Consider the following 20,996-nt stretch of genomic DNA (forward strand, 5'->3'; position numbering starts at 1 on the left):
ACAGCCTAAAAAATCGAATTGATATAAGGTTTGATCTGCGAACGATACATTTTCTAACGACTCGCAGCCACATGCAGCCAAGAACCGCCGATATGGTGGAAGCTGCAAGAGTACTTTAAGGCTCTTGCAATAATCCATTTTTAAACATGTAAGGCTTCTGAACATCGAGGTTACTGAGGGTTCATCAACTGTTGGAATTGCTGTCGAACTCGAACCAAACAATACAATATTGCACTGTAGCTTTTGAATATTTGACCCTCTCATATATAAGAGCAGAAGATTACTTGGAGTGTAGAAAGATGAGGCCACTTTTTCAATTTGACTCCCAGATAAGTATAATTCTGTTAAGCTTAACGGGATTTATATAAACTCGACGATGCTGCAATCACTAAGATTCGGATATTCAAGGGATTTCAACTTTGAAATATTGCTCGATACAATTTTAACCCTTCAGTTTGTCAAAGACGATGTTTTAAGGAATTTCTCAATTGAATCAGGTACTTCTAGTCCAGTTTGTCCCAAATATAAGGTAGAAAAATGTGTTGGGACCTCAGGAAACTTCTTGAGGTTAAGATATCCCTCAAGTTGAAGGGTTTCAAGAGATGACAAATGATTGAGGCAAGGAAGTTCAACCAAGCTTCTACACTCCATACAGATCAGGCTTTTTGAGATTGATGGCTCCTGATAGATTTGGGATCTTCCTTAAATTCTTACAATAAGACACGTTTATTTCCTTAAACTAATAAGATCCTGTGCAATGAAAATATAAAAGAGCTACATTACTTCAAAATATATGTATGTACAAATAAATATAGGTATTAATAAATCAACTGACGTTGTTTCTTAAAAAAACTTATTGGATGAAGAAAGTAGGGAAAAGCATATATCAGATGATCATCTTCATTCCAGAGTTGTTCCATGTTGCCACGTGATAATTCTAAAATGACAGGATTATGTGGATTAAAACTTGATAAAGATTTGAAGGGGTAATTAGGCCAACAAAAAAGTCTTAGCTCATCGGGAAGATATATACTATCAACTCCGTCTGCGTATAGTTTCTTATAATCAACTTGGTCTGCATGTCTCGCAGCACTAAACGGAGGAAAATAGAAGTTAATATATCTAAGATTATGCATCTTCTCAAAAACAGTAGGACGAAACTGTAGGTTACCAATTTTACTCATGTCTAACTTTATTCCTTCAATAAAGTCAGCCCCCTGAAAAAAAAGTTTATCAAGTATTAGCATAGAAAAAATAAAAAGAATACAATAATTAACACTTACTTTATTCTATTTGAGCACTTGAACCACGTCTTTAGGATTTCCTAACCTACGGCGCTTTGCCGGGTCTTTACATTCTTGGCTTACAATGTCATTGCCCATCTCTTCATGCATATCATGCATAGAAATTATTTCAGAGGGTGTTATATCAAGTAGGCACTTGTCTACCAAGTTGCTTATTCCACACACTACACCCTTATACAAGCAACTTAGAATTTCTTCTACCTCATCTCGGTATTTTCATTGAAGGAAGCATGCTATGTCAAGAAATATATTCTTCTCTAATTCATCCAGCCCGTCAAAGCTACTCTTCAGAATCTGTGAAATTTGTGGTTGGGCATACTCCTTTAGTTTATCCACCTCGCTTTCCCACTCTCTTTTAGGCTTTGTATAGAGTTTAGAACCCAAAACTTTAAGAGCAAGTGGATTGCCTTGGGCGTAGCTTACAAAGTTGTTCGATAGATCTCTAAAATCAACATTAGGATTCAACAACTAAAATGCAAATGTAGAAAAAAGTTGAAGAGAGTCGACCTAATTTAACCAGTTTACCTCATGTATTCTGTTAGCTTCTCCGTTCTTAAGTACTTGTTTGTCTCTAGATGTTACAACGATTTTATGTTTAACACCCATGTAATCTATTTGATCCGGATCACTAACATCATCAAGTACAACAATTACTCTTTTATTGTTCAGCCTTTCTTGGTAAGGATATTCTATCGAAAGGGTGTCGATAAGAATTTTTTTTTCATTTAAGAGTTTGGAAAGAAGCTCATTTCATAAAGTTTTCCACCCTTGGTTTTTTTATTTTCTCACTTATATTTTGAAGAAAACAATGAGTTCCAAAGTTTGGAGAGGCTTCCTTATAAACAGCATCAGCAAGGGTTATTTTGCCTATACCACCCATTCCCCATGGTCCTATTACACGACTCTTTTCTTGCTCAATCAGACTCAAAATCATGTTCTTTTGATCGTCTAATCCAACCAATTCTTCAGAAGTTCTAATCTTGCTATTCATCAACTTTTTTAATACATAATGATATTCTTGATGTACTCGGTTTCAGGTCTATCAGATATTAACAGAAATATGTAATTATATATGAAAGCTAAAACAAATACAAGTCAAATATAAGAAGATGAGAAAAATTGAGTTACCTGTCAAATTTCCCTCCTTCTATATGCCATCCTTTTAATTTACCGACTCCAGAGAAGGCAGCTTTCCATCGATTTACTTGATCTAGCCCTTTCGATTCATGCTGTTCAATGTGTCCTCGAGTGTCCTTGCGGTCCATGATGTCAGAGAGTTCAGCCAAGCATGATTTCGAAGAAGCGTAATCATTAGATAGAACGATTAAGGAGAGACTCGAGGCTGCGATTGCTTGTGAAAGTTGCTCCCCTTCTTCCAGTTTCTCTTCATCGAAGATATTCATTCCCGTGGCTTTCAAAGCTTGGAGTATATGACCGGTGAAACTAAGACGCGTGTCTTCACCTCTAAAGCCCAAGAAAACTTGATGCTTCATTGGACCAGAAGATAAAGATGAAGAAGAAGCCATGAAAAAGTATGGATTGTCTGATTGAAGCAGAATAGAGCAAAATACACTTGAAGCATAGGCGACGACTAGGGCTGTAAATGAGACGAGACTGATCGCGAGCTACTCGAGATCGATTCGGTCAATGATCGATAAATACTCAGATCGAATGAATTCGACTCGAGCTCGACCCGAATTCTTAACGAGCCAAAACGAGCTGCTTGATACTCGACTCGAAAAGCTCGTGAACAACTCGAAAATATAATATATTAATATTTTATTTTTTAAAAAATAAATTATTAATAATATTAACATTTATTTGTTGATTTTAAAAAAAAAAATACAGTAAAATTTTTATTTATTTAAGATTCAGGTTCGAGTTTGAGTTTGAGGCTTCAATCTAGTTAAGTTTAAGATTTTTTTTTTCATTTTGAGCCTTTTCGAGCTGCTCACGAGCTTTAGTTCAGGATTTCAAGTTTAAGTCGAGCTTAAAAATTTTAAGCTCACGAGTTTTCGAGTCGAGTCGAGCTCAGCAATACTCGAGCTCAACTCGGCTCGTTTACACCCCTAGCGACGACTTGAGCTTAGCCAATATCTACTACCGACAAAAGTGATAAGAGTGCACTTTGATGGAGAAAGGGGTAGGATGTGAAATCAGGTAATCGTTGAGGTTTAAGTTGGATTATGTCGGATTATCTCAAATCAGATACAGGTCGTGTCAAGTTAATTTAGTGGTTCGATTCAGATCAGGTCGGGTTTAGGTCAAATCAATTTGGGTCATTTTCAGGTTGATTTGATATTAGATTCAATTCGGGTTCAGGTAGGGTTAATTTTAGTTCGGATCGATGTTAGTTCAAGTCAAAACGGTTAAGGTACGAAGCAATTAAATATCATATTAATTCATGTTCGGATGGACTTCAGTCGGATCTCATTTAAATCGGGTCACATCATTGACATACAAAATTTAGGTCGGATCTTACCAAATACGGATTAACTTCAGGTTGAATCATTTTTGGATTAATTATTTTTCGCCTTTCATAAACATTGAATTATAATTTGTAATTGTATATGATTTAGAGTAAACTACAAGAAAATATAAATAATTATGGGTCAATTTTGATAAAAAATAATTTTAAGGACTAAATTGAACAAACATGAAATTATAAACAAAAATTTAAATAAATTAAACAACACACAATGATGAGGGATCAAATCGAAATAATTATAAAATGTGAAGTTGAAATTAATATAAAAATTGACTAAATTGCATCCATTTAAAAAGTTGGTGAACAAAAGCTTATAGGGTTTAGAGATTATGATATAATTTATAAAATTTGAAATGAAGTTTATTATGTAATTTATAGGGTTTGAAGTAAATTACAAAAATATAAATAAGTATGGTCAATTTGATACACAAATATAATTTTAAGGACTAAATTGAACAAGTATAAAATTACAAATTAAAATTTAAATAAATTAAACAACATAGAGGAATCAAATCAAAATAATTGTAAAATATAAAGAAAATCTGTAAAATAAATTGAATTGTATTCATTTCAAAAGTTAAGAAAAAAATTAAAACAATTATAATATATATTAATATATATATATATATATATTATAATAATAATATAATATGTATGATGAATATTATGATAACATTATGCATGTATATATATTATAATTTATATTATATTTATGCATATAATATTATTAAACATGGATATTGCAATAAAAATTATTATACATAAATGACTAAAATAAAAGATTTTAAAATTAAAATTCACATTTAATAATTATGCACATTAAAGAAAGAATGAAAAATTAAAAGTAATTAGAATATATATATGAGTAAATTGCATTGAATTAAAAATTCTATAAGAGATTTAGAATTAAACCATGACTGAAATAAATTAAAAACCAAATAACAAAATAAAAAGAGTTGATTATTGGAGGAGCGCGTACCTTATTAACTGAAAATATTTTATTGGACACTAAAATCAATCCCGTGTCGGGCGCATACGTCAATTTGCCAAATTATAAAATCAAATTGGTCAAAATTGTCAATTCCCACCTCAAATTAAAAAAAAAATCAATTTCTCTCTCTCTCTCTCTCTCTATATATATATATATTTCTTTAAAAAAGTTTTTCCATAACTCATGTGAATATTTTTTATTAAACTCATGTGAATATATATATATATATAATATAAGTATAAGGCGATTTTCCTCAAAAATCACCGGTGATCGGTATATTTATTGATCTAACATCGGTCAGATTATATTTTTCGATCTAACACTCGTAGCAATAAAGCGCGCCCCCTGAATCGCACTATACGCTGATTACGCAATAAAGCGCGCCCCCTGCTCCGCAATATACGGTGATCTGGCACTACGTGGGTATAGCGCGCCCCCTGATCTGCGTTATACGCCACGTAGTGTATAGCGCGGATCAGGGGCCGCGCTATACGCCGTACCAAAATTATATTTAACGCGGTCCCTAATCCGTGCTATATAATAATTACATATAACGCGGTGCAGGTACCGCGCCTTATATGTTTATAAATACGCATCTCTCCTCTCTTATAAATTAATACAACAATTCCGTCAATGAGTAATAATTCTGGCAATCTTCTTATATTTGATTTAGAAGTTCGTGCGATTTTTCGTTATAAGGTAATTTTGTTATAATTTTTTAATTATACTTATTGTTTATTATCATAATTTGAAAAAATATTATACTAATTATTTTTAATTAATTTTTATGTTTGTAAAATTGAAAAGCGGGAGCATACGTCGAAATAGTTTTGTGGTGCAGGTAATAATATAAAATTATATTATTTAAATTATTTACATTGATGTGTAAAAAAAATTCTGTTATATTTTCGTTCATATATAATTTATTTAATCAGGTTTGTTTAAGTTATTTGTTTTGCAGATATAATATTGCTGCACTTTTAAACTCAAAGAATGGCGCGACTTTCAGCTATTGTTTATTATGATGGTGAAATTCGAGAAGATGAAACCGGCGTTGTTTTCGTATCAAATGAGCATGTTAAAATATCATTCAAGAGAAACATAACTCTTGAGGAGCTGATAACGAAGATTTCGAGGAAGATTCATGTTGGAAGTAACAGAATAATGTCGTCGGTACAGTACAGATTTCCAACATCATTGTTGTCATTAACTTATACAGCGTTCGAACTTTCAAACAATGATGATGTTCAAATGATGGTTGAAGCTCAAAGTAATTATTCAGACGCCTCTATTGAGATGTATGCACATTTTGTTGCAGTGCGTGTTGTTCGGGGTCAATCTTTAAGCTCACACTATGGGCTGGCTGAACAAGTTGATCAAGTTGACAGCCCGACTACAGTAATGTGTAATGATTTTAATGTCATAATGGGGAGACATTCATCCGCAACTCCTTACGATATGTACCGAGGTGGGTCCACGAACAATCTGTATGGCAACACCGCGTCTAGTTCAAGGGGAAGGCATTCATCTGCAAATTTCTTTGACCATATAGAGATGCCATCGACGTAACCATTTGTGCAGTTTCCATTTGACACGATGGCTTCAAGTTCCAAGGGGAGGCATTCGACTGCGAGCTTTTTCGATCTCAATGTCGATATGCCTTCCAGTTCAAAGGGAAGGCGTGCAAGTAGTAGATTCTTCGACCTAAATGTGGAGAGTATGAGGAACCATCATCTTCACCAGAAGAACCGTTTCGTGAGCCTGGTGCGGATGGTGCTGAGACTGGACTATTCATTCACCCAGAATCACCGTAATTCAACTCCGATGATGATGAAGTTCCAGGAAATATGGCACAAATTGACCCTCCTGCACACATGTATGAAGCTGATTATGGTGCAATGTACGGGCCAAAATTTGTTGATATGCCTCATCTCAGTGACTATGGATATTACTCATCAATAAATAATGGTGAGTTATCTTTAGGCATGGAGTTTTCAAGCAAAGAATAAGCGATGATGGCTATCAAAAATTACAATATCCGTAATTCTGTTCAGTCCAGAGTCAACCGATCGACGACCGAAAAATATGTATGCTACTGTGCCCGACGCGAAAACTGATGCAATTGGATGGTTCACGTATCGAAAATGAAGAGGAAAAACAACATATGTGAACTAACAGTATACAACGGTCCTCACACATGTTGTGCTGAAGGGGTCAACCAAGATCATCCCAACTTGGACTCTGAAGTGATATGCCAAGCCATCATGCCCATGGTAAAAGCAAGCTCTCATATAGCTGTTGCAGTGTTGATTTCAGCTATACAATCGCAGTATGGGTACACCGTCTCCTATAAAAAAGCTTGGTTGGCAAAATAAAATGCCATTGTCAAACTTCATGGCGAATGGGATGCATCTTACAACGAACTTCCAGGTTGGTTTAGGCTGGTGCGGACATTGAATCCTGGGACAATTGTGGACTTCGAAACCTCCTATGCATACCATAATGATCGAGTTCTTCGCGATCGATGCCAATTCTACCGGGTTTTTTGGAGTTACCCACAGTGTGTTAATGCTTCCAAATACTGTAAGCCTGTGGTCCAGATCGACAGGACTTTCTTGTATGGAAAATACTAGAAAGTTTTATTATTGGCATTTGTCCAAGATGGCAATCGCAACATTCTTCCAGTTGCTTTTGCTCTTGTCGAAGGAGAAGATACAGATTCTTGGGCTTTTTTCTCCGAAATTTACGTGCACATGTTATCACGAGGGAAAAAATCTGTGTCATTTCAGATCGCGGAGCTGAGATCAAAGCAGCAATGGAGTCTTTGGGTCCAATGTGGCAGCCACCCTTTGTCCAACATAGGTATTGTCTCCGACACATTGCTGCGAACTATCATGGAAGATACAAGAAGAATGATGAGCGTCAATTAATTGTGCGCATGGGTAAGTGAAAGCAAGTTAGTAAGTTATACATTTTTTGATCATTTTAATTTTGCAAAGAAAGCAAGTTAGTAAGTTATACATTTTTTGATCAGGTTAGGAACTACTTCCTCGAACGTTTGAATCAATACTTCAAGATTTACGGGCGAAGAACGAGGAAGGATACGATTACATCAGCCTCATCGATAAAGAAATGTGGACGAACGCATATGATGGTGGATATCGATATGGACACATGACGACCAACTTGGCTGAGGCAATCAATTCAACCTTAAGGGGTGCACGTCTCTTACCTGTAGCTGCTTTGGTAAAAACTATATATTTTTGTTTGGGGGCACTTTTTGCGAAGCTCGGGGGACAAGCTCAAACCTGGATGCAAGGCGGTCATGTCTATCACCCTAGATTAGTTGTAGATCTACAGAAAAAAATTGTTGCATCAAATGGAATGTTGTAACAAGCTTCTCAAGAAGGCATGAAATGTTTCGTGTCACAGAGTTACTGCGACCTCTTCAAGGGATTGAATATGTGTCATTAAGAGTAAATCTAAGGGACAGAACGTGCGACTGCGGGTTTTTTCAAGCTCTGAAGTATCCATGCTCTCATGTGATAGCAGCTTGCTCGCATACACGTCAAGACTATAACCATTTTGTGGATCTCGTATACCTACTATCTGAAGTTTTTAAGGTATACGAATTTGAGTTTCCCCCTATAGGTAATGACAAAGACCTTGATGAGGTTCAATATTGGCTTCCGATTGTACCAAATCCGAGTTTATTGAGGGAGCGTGGTCGTCCAAAATCCAATCGAATTCATTGTGATATGGATATTCGAGAAAGATCTAGACAAGACAGAAGATGTGGCCATTGTAGAAACCCAGGACACACTAGAAAAACATGTCCACTTCTGTTGTCATCAAGTAACAATTGATGAGGAAATGATGTATTTGTTTATCAAATAATAATTCTTGTATTTTAATTTGCATTTACTTCAAGTTAATGTCATTCGATAATCGCTGATGAAGATTAAAAAAACGAACACAATCATTAAATTTTATCAAACTAATAACAATTTGGTATTTAAATACAACAAACTTACAATAAGAATTAAATGGTAAATGATAACCAAATTACAATAACTAATATTAAATGGTAATAAACAAAATTAATTGAAATATATTAAAAAAAGTCCAACAAATTTAACAAAATAAAGTAAGTATTAAATGAGAAATAATAAAATATTACAATTAAACAAAATAAAGTAAATACAAATATAAAAAAAAAAATCTATCGATGCATGCGTCGTGAATGTGTTCCGCAGGGCGGTGGTTGTTTGTCTCGAGAAGGATTTCTTCGTATCACTGGTTCTGACTCATCGCTGTCATCATCATCGTCGTCGTCGTCGTCACCATCATCATCGTTGTCGTCGTCGTCCTGAGCAGGTATATTAGGTTGATGAGGAGCTGATGACGATGAAGCACCTCCATAGAATAAGGACCCTGGAGGTGTATGACTGACTATCCCACCGGCCTGCGAAAACTGACAAAACTAGGAAAACTGGGAAAACCCAGACATCGCTGAGTGTGAAAACTGTATAGGAGGTGTCTGTGCTGCGGCCATGGGTGATGAGGCTGAACCCGCTAAATATCCAGCATATAAACCCTAAGTCGAATCTACAAACATAGACCCATAATAGCCTCCAAGAGGGGTCATCTGTGACGGTGGCGGGGTCATAAAACCAGGTGAAGGCGGCGACGGCGGCATCTGGTAATGTACAGACGATTGCGGCATCATATATGGATGCGTCATCATATATGGTTGCGGTGGCTACTGGGAAGGTCATGCTGGTGCAGCTGAGGATGAACCGGAAGCACATGCTCTCCGTCTACGAGTCGGGGGACGATGGTGCTGTATCGGTGAACGTCTCTGTCGACATCGTGAAAAGGTCTGCCCTCGTGCATCATCGGGAAGTAGAAACGGTTTCCCGTTACTGTTGAACCACTCATAATAATCCTCAGCATACATCAAGAAGTCAGTAAAAATGGGCTCTCTACGTGGAAGGCGCCGATGTCGATCCTCCCACAACACGACCCACTCATGATTCCTCACCAGCCAATATGTATCTGTCTTGCCGCGTCTATCTAAGCTATGTAACTCGTCCATATTGCGAGGTGCTTCCGGAATTGGTTGAAAACAACCAAACTGCCGGAGCAGGCGATCAGTGGAGTGCCACTCTACGGTCGCATAACAGATCAGATGGACCATCGCCATCCAAACATCTGATGGACCCCTCAACTCAGGTGGGATCACCGCCCTCACATCATCAGTAGAATATGGCACCCATTCAAACTAAAACAAATAATATATAATTTTTATCAAAATAATAATCTAATTATACAACTATAATCTAAAATCGATTTTTAAACATTAAAATTCATACCTGTGTGCCAGCCTTCTGATCGATTAGCACCCTAATTTTTTCTAAATCATCAGGTAGCTCCTGATGATTTTTCCTATCAGTAGACCACCTATTCAAGAAAAAAATTTGTTATACGCTGTATAAAATTATTAATATATAAAATCAGTTTTATAATTACCTCAGAAGTAGTGGAAATACGAATGGGTTCTTCACAACAGGACATAAAAAGGGCAATCGATACCATGACCAAGACTGCAGTAGCAGGAGACATTCGCCGATAGCATTACGTTTGTAGTCAGTGGCTCCACACATCTCCCTGTACAGTAAAGCCAAAACTGCCGAGCCCCAACTGAATGATATTGTGAGACGAAAGTCGCTAAGATGTCGCAACCACATGCAGTGAACTAGGTTGCGCGATTTGTCCGGCATCAGCAACCCTCCTATCGACTGCAGTATGCATGCCCGTGCATACATCTTAACCTCATCCTTAGAGGCGTCTGCGCTCAACTCCCGAAAATTGGCCTCCGATAAACTTTTTCGGGACACGTCCTAGACTATCCCGACACAAAGTAGTCCAAGAACCGGAAGCTATACCCGATATCACATCTCCATCCACCGGAAGCCCCAGGTGCATAGAAACATCCTCAAGCGTGATCGTGCACTCTCCGCATGGAAGATGGAATGTGTGGGTCTCCGGCCTCCACCGCTCTACTAAGGCAGAAATCAGGTCTGGCTCTATCTTACAGTGACCCTGATATCTACCTATGTAACCGAATCCAACCTCTACTAAATACGGCAAGAAACAGCTAGGTATCACTAACTTAAGATTCCTAATAAAAGGATCTAATACACGGTCATTCTCCTAAAAATAAATAATTACAAAAATTAATTCTTACTCTAATAATCATGCATTTAATAAATCAACTAATTATTACTAATAATTTAAATTAAATTAAAACGTTAAAATGTTACCGTATCAGCAAAGTGTCGAGATATTTAATTCTTAATCTAATAATCATGCATTAAATAAATCAACTAATTATTACTAATAATTTAAATTAAATTAAAACGTTAAAATGTTACCGTATCAGCAAAGTGTCGAGATATTTAATTCTTAATCTAATAATCATGCATTAAATAAATCAACTAAATATTACTAATAATTTAAATTAAATTAAAACGTTAAAATGTTACCATATCAGCAAAGTATAGAGATATATGATTTCCATCCGAGCGAAGTAGGTTGTCTTCCATTATATATCTGCAAAAGAATTATATTAGTAAAATATTAAATAAAGTAAATACATAATAGTAAAAATATTATAAAATATACCTTAAAAAGATAGAGTATTTGAGAGAAATTTAGAGAATTTGAGAGAATTTGGTGTGATAAAAGTGATTGAGGATGGGGTATTTATAGGAGGATGGGGACGTGTATTTAGGGGTATAGCGCGCCCCCTGCACCGCGCTATACCCCACGTGTCAGATACCCAGGTATAGCGCGGATCAGGGGGCGCGCTATATCCACGTGGCATCAGATCACCGTATATCGCGGGGCAGGGTGCGCGCTATACCCACGTGGCGCCAAATCAGCGTATAGCGCGGTTCAGGGGGCGCGCTTTACTGCTACGGGTGTTAGATCGGGAAATATAATCTAACCGGTGTTAGATCGATAAATATTCCGATCACCGGTGATTTATTGAGAAAATTGCCTAAGTATAAGACTTATTTTAAATTGATGCTTAAATTTTAAAATTTTGAATTTTCAATCTCAAATAAATTTATCTTTTATATATATTTTAAAATTTTAAGTTAAATTATATTTAAATTATTAATTAATTATTACATAAAAATTAAATTAAATTTATAAATATTTTAATTAATTTTATATAATTTAATAAAATCATGTTCAATAAATAAATTATTTATTGATTATAACTAAGATTTATAATATAAGGATTACAATTAATATAAAAAATAGATTTATTAATTTGATTATCATAACTAACCATTTGTTTTAACTTTCAAAAAGTAATCATATTAGTTATCATAATTTATTATAAATTCAAAATCTCACAATTTCATCAAAATATTACTACATCAACTATAACTTATAAGTAATTTATTATAAAATCAAAATCTCACAACTTCATATTTATAATTTATAAGTGAAGTAAATATCAAGTCAAGATTTGACTAATGCTCCTTCCATTTTACAATTTCAATGGTCACCACCAGATACCAGGTGGATATGCCTTAACACAAACGACGCATACTTGCAAGCTACAGGCCACGGTTTTACCGGAGGACTCTTGCGCAACTCTTCGAGTGATTGTTTGGCCGGCTTTCGACGTTCGTTAGGACATTCGTCCATGCTTGAGACTGAGCTTTGGGGTATCTTGGAGGGCCTCAAAATTGTGTGGCAACTTGGATTCGACCGAGTTATTGTTCAATCAGACAACAGTGATGCCATTCACTTACTCTTCCCCCTTCTCTTACAAGTCCCTTTACACTTGTTTAAAATATTGCAGCTCTTTGTAATAAAGCTTGGATCATTGATTTCCAAAAGATACATCCATAGGGATTCCTATGGTCTTCCTTTTTTCCCCTGTTAAAGAGTTAATGTAATGGCTTTTGCCTCTTTTCTATTCAAAAAATATATATATCAAATTAGATAAATATTATATCAACTCAATAACAAGTCGGATCATTTACAGGTTGAGTCAATTACATGTCATGTTCATAACAGGTCGGGTTGACAATAGATCAGATAATACCAATTATTTATCAGGTTAATCCTGGGTTCAGGTTCATATTAGTCGAATGCATGTCAGGAGGTTCAGTTATCATATTATCAGTTAAATTCAGGTTCAGGTCCTTCTCAGATCGGGTGCAAGTCAGGTTCAGATATATAATTTTCAAGTCCAACATGGGTTCAGATCAACATTACTTCAGACTCGAATCGATTTTGAATCACCATCACTCGGATTACAAACAATTTTAATTTTACATGTCGGATCGACTTTTTACATCCTTATAAAGGGGCAATAATAATTGTGCTTGTGGACCTTAAAAACCCAACAAACATGAAATTCTTCATTTGACAAAGGATCAAGTTTTGATTGGAGTCCCTCTACTTTTCTCAAATGACATTTAATCATACTAATATAATTGACATAACGTATTTTTTAATATATATTATATTTAATCAATCAAATTGATATTACTATTAACTATTTTTTTAAAATCTTAATACAAAAATAAGTTTCTAATTTTTCATTAAAAATAGGTACATAATGTTTTCAATGTTATACTTTTACATGTATGAACTATAACCATCGTTAAATTTGGTCGTTATCTGACACATGACATGCCTATAAAATTTAAAAAATATTTAGAAAAAAATATTATTTTTTAAAAAAACCCCAAAAAAATTCCACTATCAATCGACCAATGTTAGTCCGTGATCATCACAGTTGATATTATAAGAATCGTCTCGTCGTTGCGACTAAAACTCAATCTCCTACCCACCGTGAAATTGTGTCGATCGTCGTGGAAAACGCTGTGAAGGGTCATCAATTTTTTAGGTTTTTCTTTACAATTTTTCAACGATTCTAACAGCTCAAGGTATTCGTGTATGTTACACGATCGTCACCATTGAGTTCACCGTCCTGCATCGAAAAAAGTGGTGACCCTTCACTGTCGAAGGTGAAGGGATGGGAGGGAGAGAGGACGACGCGAGGGGAGATTGATTTTTTTAATTTTTTTAAATATTTTTCTTTTTAAAAATAATTTAAAAAAATAAAAAATATAACGATAAACACTTAAAATTGTATTGAAGAAAACGTTATACACCTATTTTTTACAAAATAATTTTATCAAAAAATTATTTAAATACCAAAAGTCATTTTAAGGTATAATTTAAACACTTATTTTTGTATTTAGCTTTTATTAAAATATTGATGGATTTTTTTTAAAACATCTAGAAACGAGCATTTTATCTTAGACGATGGATTTTGAGCCAATTTGACTCGATTGTTGTTAATTTTTATTTTAAGAATTTAAACTCAAGCCTGGTCAAATCTGTTTGAAAAGGCGAGATCAAATCAAATTCGAGTTTAAAATAAAAAAAATTATCTCAATGTAATATAATATTATAATTACCACTTATATGTTTAAAGATATAGATAATAATACTCTTTTTATTTTATTTTCCCTTAACCCTTTATTTTACCTAATAAAAATCAATTATATATATATATAAGTCAATCGAGTCAAGTGCAAATTTTAACTTAAAAATGGAGTTTTGAATCGGGTAGAACCCTTGCCAAAGATCCAACCCATGATCATACCTAAAAACATCGCTTCCTTCATAAGTAATGTCAACATGATGAATTAAAGGATATCTTTTCAAAGAAAATTCATGTCAATAGTGAAATAGTCAAGAATCTTAGTTTAATTATTTAAGTGATAATGATATTATAAAAAAATAAACGATTAAATCATATTAAGTTAAAGAAAATAATTAAATCTCAAATTTATATTTGGTAATATGACCAAAATCACAATTCCACCATTTATAAAGCCTTTAATCTATTTTCTACTAATCACAATTCCACCATTTATAAAGCCTTTAATCTATGTTCTCTTCACTCTTTGGAAACAAGGAGGCTCGTATACTTGTTCTCGGCCTCGACAATGCCGGCAAAACCACCATTCTCTATCGGCTCCAGATGGGTGAAGTTGTCTCCACGATACCGACAATTGGATTTAATGTGGAAACGGTGCAGTACAATAACATCAAATTCCAAGTTTGGGATTTAGGTGGACAGACAAGTATCAGGCCATATTGGAGATGCTACTTTCCAAATACTCAGGCCATAATCTATGTTGTTGATTCAAGTGACACAGATAAGCTGGTGATAGCTAAAGAAGAATTTCATGCTATCTTGGAGGGTTTATGGTCTTGCTGTATTTCTCTTCTTCTCTTCCGCTGTCACAGTCTACAGACGTCGTGCCACCTGCCACCTACGGTAACCGTTGACCGACGAAACTACAAGGTTTTTGTGGGGCAAAGCTTGAGATTTTGTTTGTTGAAGCACTTGTCTAGAACTTACAGAAGCTCTTGGGGCTGCGCAAAACACGTCCTCCAGTCTTGGTTTTTTTTTCTTAGAAGCTTACCACGAAGCCAAAACAGAGAGAGGTTTTCAAAGAAGAAAGGAGAATTGTTTGTTAAGGATGGCAGGGGAAGAACATAACCGAATATTTGTCGGAGGATTATCATGGGAAGTAACCGAGCGACAGCTTGAGCATGTGTTTAGTCAATTCGGAAAAATTATTGAATCTCAGATCATGGTGCAGAGAGATACAGGGCGATCTCATGGATTTGGATTTATTACATTTTCAGATCGTCGGTCCATTGATGAAGCTATCAGGGTGATGCATAGGCGAAAATTGAGAGAACGTACAATCTCGGTGAATAAGGCTCAACCCAAGATGAGTAAAGATCTTTATCATGGCTATAGAAGAAGTTACTCATCAAGAGGGTCGCTATGCAGGTGGAGACAATCATGTTGCACATAATGAATGCTTCAATTGTGGCCGCTTCGGGCACTAGGCACATTATTTTCCTCCAACTTGTGGTGGCCAAGGTGGGAGTGGCGCCATGTTCTCTTCACGTTTAAGATTCAAAGGCGCTGCCGTTGATGACCGTGGTGATCGCTTCAGAGATCGTGATCGGTACATACATGACTGTTATGATGGCAGACAACGCTTTGGTTATAGGGACCGTTTAGACAGAAGGAATGACAGATATGAGAGACGTGATCTTTTCATCCGCGACAGGTTTATAAGGAAATCTTGAATGAAATTTCCGTCGGGGAATAAGGAGACTTCTTTGGGCAGCAAAAAGGCAGTTAATAATTCTAGGCCTGAAGGCATTCCTCCTTCTCAACGAGGGAATTATGGGAATGGAAATCTATCTTTAACAGAGGCATCAACAGCTCAACTACCCGAAGATGTTGTCCACGCTGGAACCAAAAAGGGGTGTTCTGGTAACAAGTCTGGTGAAGAAGCAAGAATTGGGAGAATCGATTTTAATAATCGGTGGAAGAAAGGTCATACAAATGTTAGGAATGGATACAAAAGTGGATGCTTCATGTTATTCATTGAAAACTTACCAAAGAAAATCCATTGGAAAAGACTTGGATCGTTATTCTGTGATCACGGTCATGTAATTGATGCCTTCATTCCTAACAAAAGAAATTCTATAGGGGCTCGTTTTGGGTTCATTCGCTTCGCGATAATTAAAGAAGCAAGGAAGGCGATTTCAAATATGAATGATTTTCATATTTACGATAACAAAATTAGGGTCTCTTTGGCCAAATATAATCCTCGACAGTCTTATTGGAGGAAGTCCTCGACAGTTGTTCAACGTAAGTCTAGGATGGAAGTTGCTTCGAGGAATAATCACTGTGAAGTTCAAGGTGTTGTGGACGAAGATAAACTTCACGTGTTGAGTAACTGTTTGGTGGGTTGATGCAAGAACTTTATCAAAATCGGTGATCTTGCTAGCCATATTCAAGCCAAAGGACTCGCTGGTTTCACGTTAATGAGAGTTGTTGAAAATGTACTTCTAATGGTTTTTGAAGACTCTACTTCGTTGAGAGTTGTGAATAATGAAAATTTAGAGACTCTTGCACAATAGTTTTCCAGAGTTGAAGCTTGGTCAGAGAGTCTGGTGGTGGAGTGTCGTCGAGTGTGGTTAGTTTGCGAAGGGATTCCTTTTCGCGCTTGGAATTGGGATACATTCAAAAACATTGCAGCTAAGTGGGGCAAATTATTAGCAATCGACGACAGTTGCGAGTTTCCATCGTCTTTTGATCGGGCTAAAATTCAATTACTCACAAAGTCTCAGGTGAGAATTAATGAGTCGTTGGAGTTGAAGGTCGGTCCTAATTCCTTCAGAATCAAGGTGCATGAAATTGATCCTTCCTTCAAACCAAATTCTTGGGTACCTGAAGTTCACAGTGATTCATTAGAGCTGGTTCCTTCAATTGGATCGTAACTGTTCTAGAGCTCTATGCAAAGTCGTTTCGTTCAATTTCCATTGTTGACAGTGTTGGTTATCTGTTATGCTATGATCTTTTACGTTGGTTTTTTCAATTTGTTTGAGATTTATTTTAGAAATAGTATTATTGTCTTTGGGGCTTTGTGGTTGACGACGGTAGATTTTTAAGTGATATGATTTTTGTAATGGCGTATATGGGTATTCAGTGTTTTCACATGTAATGGGTGTTATTTAATAAAATATGATGTACTCTTTTCTTCCTTCCAATGTTCTTCAACATACTTCTTAGTATGTGGAAGAATACGAATGGAGTTTTTGACTAGACCTCCAACTTCTATAAAAAAAAAAAGGCTTTAATCAATTTTCTACTCGTAAACCTAAAGCAAAAATTAATGATGAATGAACAATGTGAATTATTGTGAAGCAGGTACTCCGAATTGTCAGTCCCGACTAGCTTCTTCAATCTTTGGCTAATATGATTATTCTTACGACATTCAAGAGGACAGTTCGAGTACGCTTAAACATTTAACATCCTTTGACTTAAAAGTTTGGCGACGAAAAGTATGAATAATTTAAGCATTATGTGAAAAAAATGGTTTCCAACTCTTTCGACTATTAGCCTATCGATTCTTAATTCAATAACTCTAAATTTTTGTTCTAGGCTAATACTATCGTATGTCTTGCACTTATTCTGAACGTCCTTTCAAAAATACCAACACATTCAACATCATGCAGCACTGGTTAAAAAGACAATAGAATGCAGCATGAAAAGAACAGATTAACCTTTATCTTGCATCCATTGTGCTCCACGCTCTATATATATCTGTACTGAATATGATCCTCCAAAGACCCTACAAATAACAAAAACTAAAACATACATTAAGCTGACTAAAATATAAACGTTAAGCTTATTTCCACTAGGTTAAGCTGCAGCTACAAGTTACAATTAGCATAATCAATCTGTAAACATGGCATACAGATGGGGAAAATAATTTACTAGAGGAAGATAACTGTGGCTTCCTTCCGGTGACCAGTGTCAACCCTCTTCCTCATTTTCTGGATTGGAGTCGAGGTCTTCCCCCTTCCATTTCATAGTCTCATTAAGCGCACTGCCAGAGGTGTGCTTACATCGACACTACGACTGGTAATTCCTGACAAAGGCTCTACAACAGGTAATGTTGCTCTCACTGTAACGGCACTAATACTTGACTGGCAATCTAAATTTCGGCACTAATAATCCAGACTGTGTCCCAGATCCTTGCCCTGTTATCCCTACCTGTTGCATATAGTAAGATGAAGACCTCTATCATGATACCATAGCATCCCTTTGATCCATGCATTTACCTTGAATAACCTATACTTGAATTTGTCTTCAAATCGACTTACAAGTCGATGTTAACTAAAAGGATAACTCTATTTGTTCTAGAGCTCAATGTAGTATCAAACATACCATACAGATTGCAAATGCTAAGATAACAGAAAAGCATCGGTGATCACTAGACAGTTAAAAAGCATACAGATCTTGGAAGCAACATGAAGAGGTACAGAAACTACTATCTATATCAAAGGTAGTAATTGTTTCCTAGTTCGTATTCCTACGAGCATCTGATATAAGGTACTAGGAAATGCGACTGCGACTCTGACATTTAAATCCCCATGAAAATCAAATATGACTATCAACATGATTTTAAAATATCAAACCTGCATAAATCACATGAAAATCTCATTGTATGACAAGCTTCTACAATGCATACAATTCAACATATGCCGATAGAAGTCTTTCGAGCATTATCTGGCAAAGCTTGATGAAGCAAGCATTTAGAAACCACGCTGTCAATCCTAATTTTCATGTTCAATTGCCGATGATCACATTCAATAAGCCAGAAATCATTCAACAATTAACTAACAAAAGGGCCAAAGATTAAACATAAAACGTACAACAAATGTTAAACTTTTAAGTAAACACTAACAATTTATTCTTGTAGCAGAAGAAATTAGCATATAATACACAACAATAGAGTTATTCTGAGCACACTCTTTGATCATATTAATCCAAAACATAAAAACACAAACCCATTTTCAGATCACAAATTATATACACGAATACTTATAAATGTAAGACATGACCATCATAACCTTCATCACCATCATCATTGCTTAAAAAAACCCATCAATAATCAGGGCGGTGATAATCACTATAATCATCCCTTTCCTTTGACGTCACTTCATGCTCGACCCTTTCACCAATCTCTTTTTCTTCGTATTTCAATCCTTCTCCCAACGCCATTCCACCTAAAGCCCCGGCCACAGCTCCAACAGCTAATCCAGTTCCCAGCCCAACTTTGGGGGCCCCTCGAGGCTTTTGATCGTACGGGGAGTAATCCACCGGCGCTGACGGGGTGCCATAGCTGGAAGCTCGTTCAAAGAAGTGGCGTGGAGGCATGGGCTGGGGCGGGGAGGAGTAGTAATGGCTGGAGTAATAAGGAGGGTAACCCTCGGGGACGGACGAGTAAGGCGTTGTTGGCGGAGGAGGAGAGGTTGACGGCTGAGGCGGCGGGGGAAGAGAGACGTAGGTTGGAGCAGAGTATCTAGGTGGAGGAGGGGCATTTGTGTAATAATAGCTAGGAGGAGGAGCAAAATGGTAATCATGAGGTGGAGGAAGGGGACGTTCTCGGATCCCGAGTTTCACTCGGATCTTACCTTGGGGACGACCCGATTGTCGGAGGAGAGAAAAGGTTCGGATCTTGGAACCGTCAATCGGGTCCTTTAAGTCCTTGAGTTCGACCCGGAGGGTGGCCACCAAAGGCTTCGGGGTTTCCGAGGGTTTGGAGTGGAAGATCTCGAGGGTCAAAACGGCGTCGTGGAAAGGAACAACGAGGGGAAGGGTGAAACGCTCGTTCCAAACTGGTCGGGTTGAGCCGGAATCGTCTGATCGGGTCGATAGACGTCGGTCTGGATCGAGCCAGAATACTGCGTAGGGCTTTAGATCGCCATTTTGCCAGTTGACGTTTTTCAGATGCTTGGCTGACACGATCGTGAGTTCGAGGTCGAGTGGTCTCGGTGGAGGCGGTCGGGGGTGAGTCGCCATGACGGTAGCGGTGGCGATGGCTTTTGGTAGGTGATTATGCTAACGTGCACCGGATCGAGTGGTGCGTAGGATAGTCTGGAAGTTTTTTTGAAGATATTTTTGACAAATTGGGAGGGCTGAAGATTGCTTAGGATTTAGGAACGGGGGAAAAAAGAAGAGCAATGCAATGACGCTTTTAGCCTTAGTGGTTGGCCGGTTTTTATGCGTGTATCCGTCTGCGAATAGTATATTATAGGGTAAAATATTGAAATGGTCACTTTTATTTGATAAGCGGTCACTTTTGATCATTAAATTATAAAAATATTATCTTAGTTATTTATGTTATTTAAAACTTTTTTATTATTTATACTATTAATTTATAATATTTTGTTAATTGAAATGTTAATTTTTTTTAAAATTTTATGATATTTTATTAATTTTGATTAAACGTAAATCTACTAGATATTTCATCAAAAATATCCTAAACTATACAAATCTAGAATATAAATATAATATTTGATTTTCTTGTAAATAAAATTATAATAATAAAATGGCTGTTCTTTTTTCCCATATGTATGGGGTAAGGGGAGGTAAGATAGTAGGCTACCCCCAACACCAGGTTGAGAGCAGCTTCCGTAAGAGACTTCCGAATTATGAAATGCCTTCCGTGGGACTCGATCCCACGACCTCAAGATTAAGAACCTTGTGCTCTACCAACTGAGC

At 36.4% G+C, this 20,996-nt stretch overlaps 3 protein-coding genes and 1 pseudogene across 5 annotated transcripts; 2 read left to right on the plus strand and 2 right to left on the minus strand.

The window, feature by feature from the left end:
- Positions 1-1,092: 1,092 nt before the first annotated feature.
- Positions 1,093-2,860, minus strand: LOC120115382 (disease resistance protein RPV1-like). 3 transcript variants are annotated; one of them, XM_039136110.1, is made up of 2 exons: positions 2,433-2,860; positions 1,093-1,217 (listed from the first exon to the last, which is right to left on the minus strand). In XM_039136110.1, the coding sequence occupies exons 1-2, from the start codon at positions 2,828-2,830 to the stop codon at positions 1,193-1,195; spliced, it is 423 nt and encodes a 140-aa protein (XP_038992041.1). In that variant the 5' UTR covers positions 2,831-2,860; the 3' UTR covers positions 1,093-1,192. The 3 variants fall into 3 exon arrangements, with proteins under 3 accessions (XP_038992041.1, XP_038992040.1, XP_038992039.1); XM_039136109.1 differs by lacking the exon at positions 1,093-1,217 and adding an exon at positions 1,422-1,468; XM_039136108.1 differs by lacking the exon at positions 1,093-1,217 and adding an exon at positions 2,291-2,343.
- Positions 2,861-14,777: 11,917 nt separating this feature from the next.
- Positions 14,778-15,373, plus strand: LOC120115502 (ADP-ribosylation factor 1-like). The gene is made up of 2 exons (XM_039136204.1): positions 14,778-15,197; positions 15,311-15,373. Exons 1-2 carry the CDS (start codon positions 14,778-14,780, stop codon positions 15,371-15,373), a joined length of 483 nt encoding a protein of 160 aa, XP_038992135.1.
- Positions 15,374-15,375: 2 nt separating this feature from the next.
- Positions 15,376-16,000, plus strand: LOC120115503 (annotated as a pseudogene).
- A 3,154-nt stretch (positions 16,001-19,154) lies between these two features.
- Positions 19,155-20,449, minus strand: LOC120115422 (protein SRC2-like). The gene has a single exon (XM_039136148.1). The coding sequence runs from the start codon at positions 20,292-20,294 to the stop codon at positions 19,377-19,379; it is 918 nt and encodes a 305-aa protein (XP_038992079.1). The 5' UTR covers positions 20,295-20,449; the 3' UTR covers positions 19,155-19,376.
- Positions 20,450-20,996: the final 547 nt, after the last annotated feature.

Source organism: Hibiscus syriacus, unplaced genomic scaffold (genome assembly GCF_006381635.1).
Source record: "Hibiscus syriacus cultivar Baekdansim isolate YM2019G1 unplaced genomic scaffold, ASM638163v2 tig00110264_pilon, whole genome shotgun sequence".
In the NCBI taxonomy this organism is placed as follows: Eukaryota; Viridiplantae; Streptophyta; class Magnoliopsida; order Malvales; family Malvaceae; genus Hibiscus; species Hibiscus syriacus.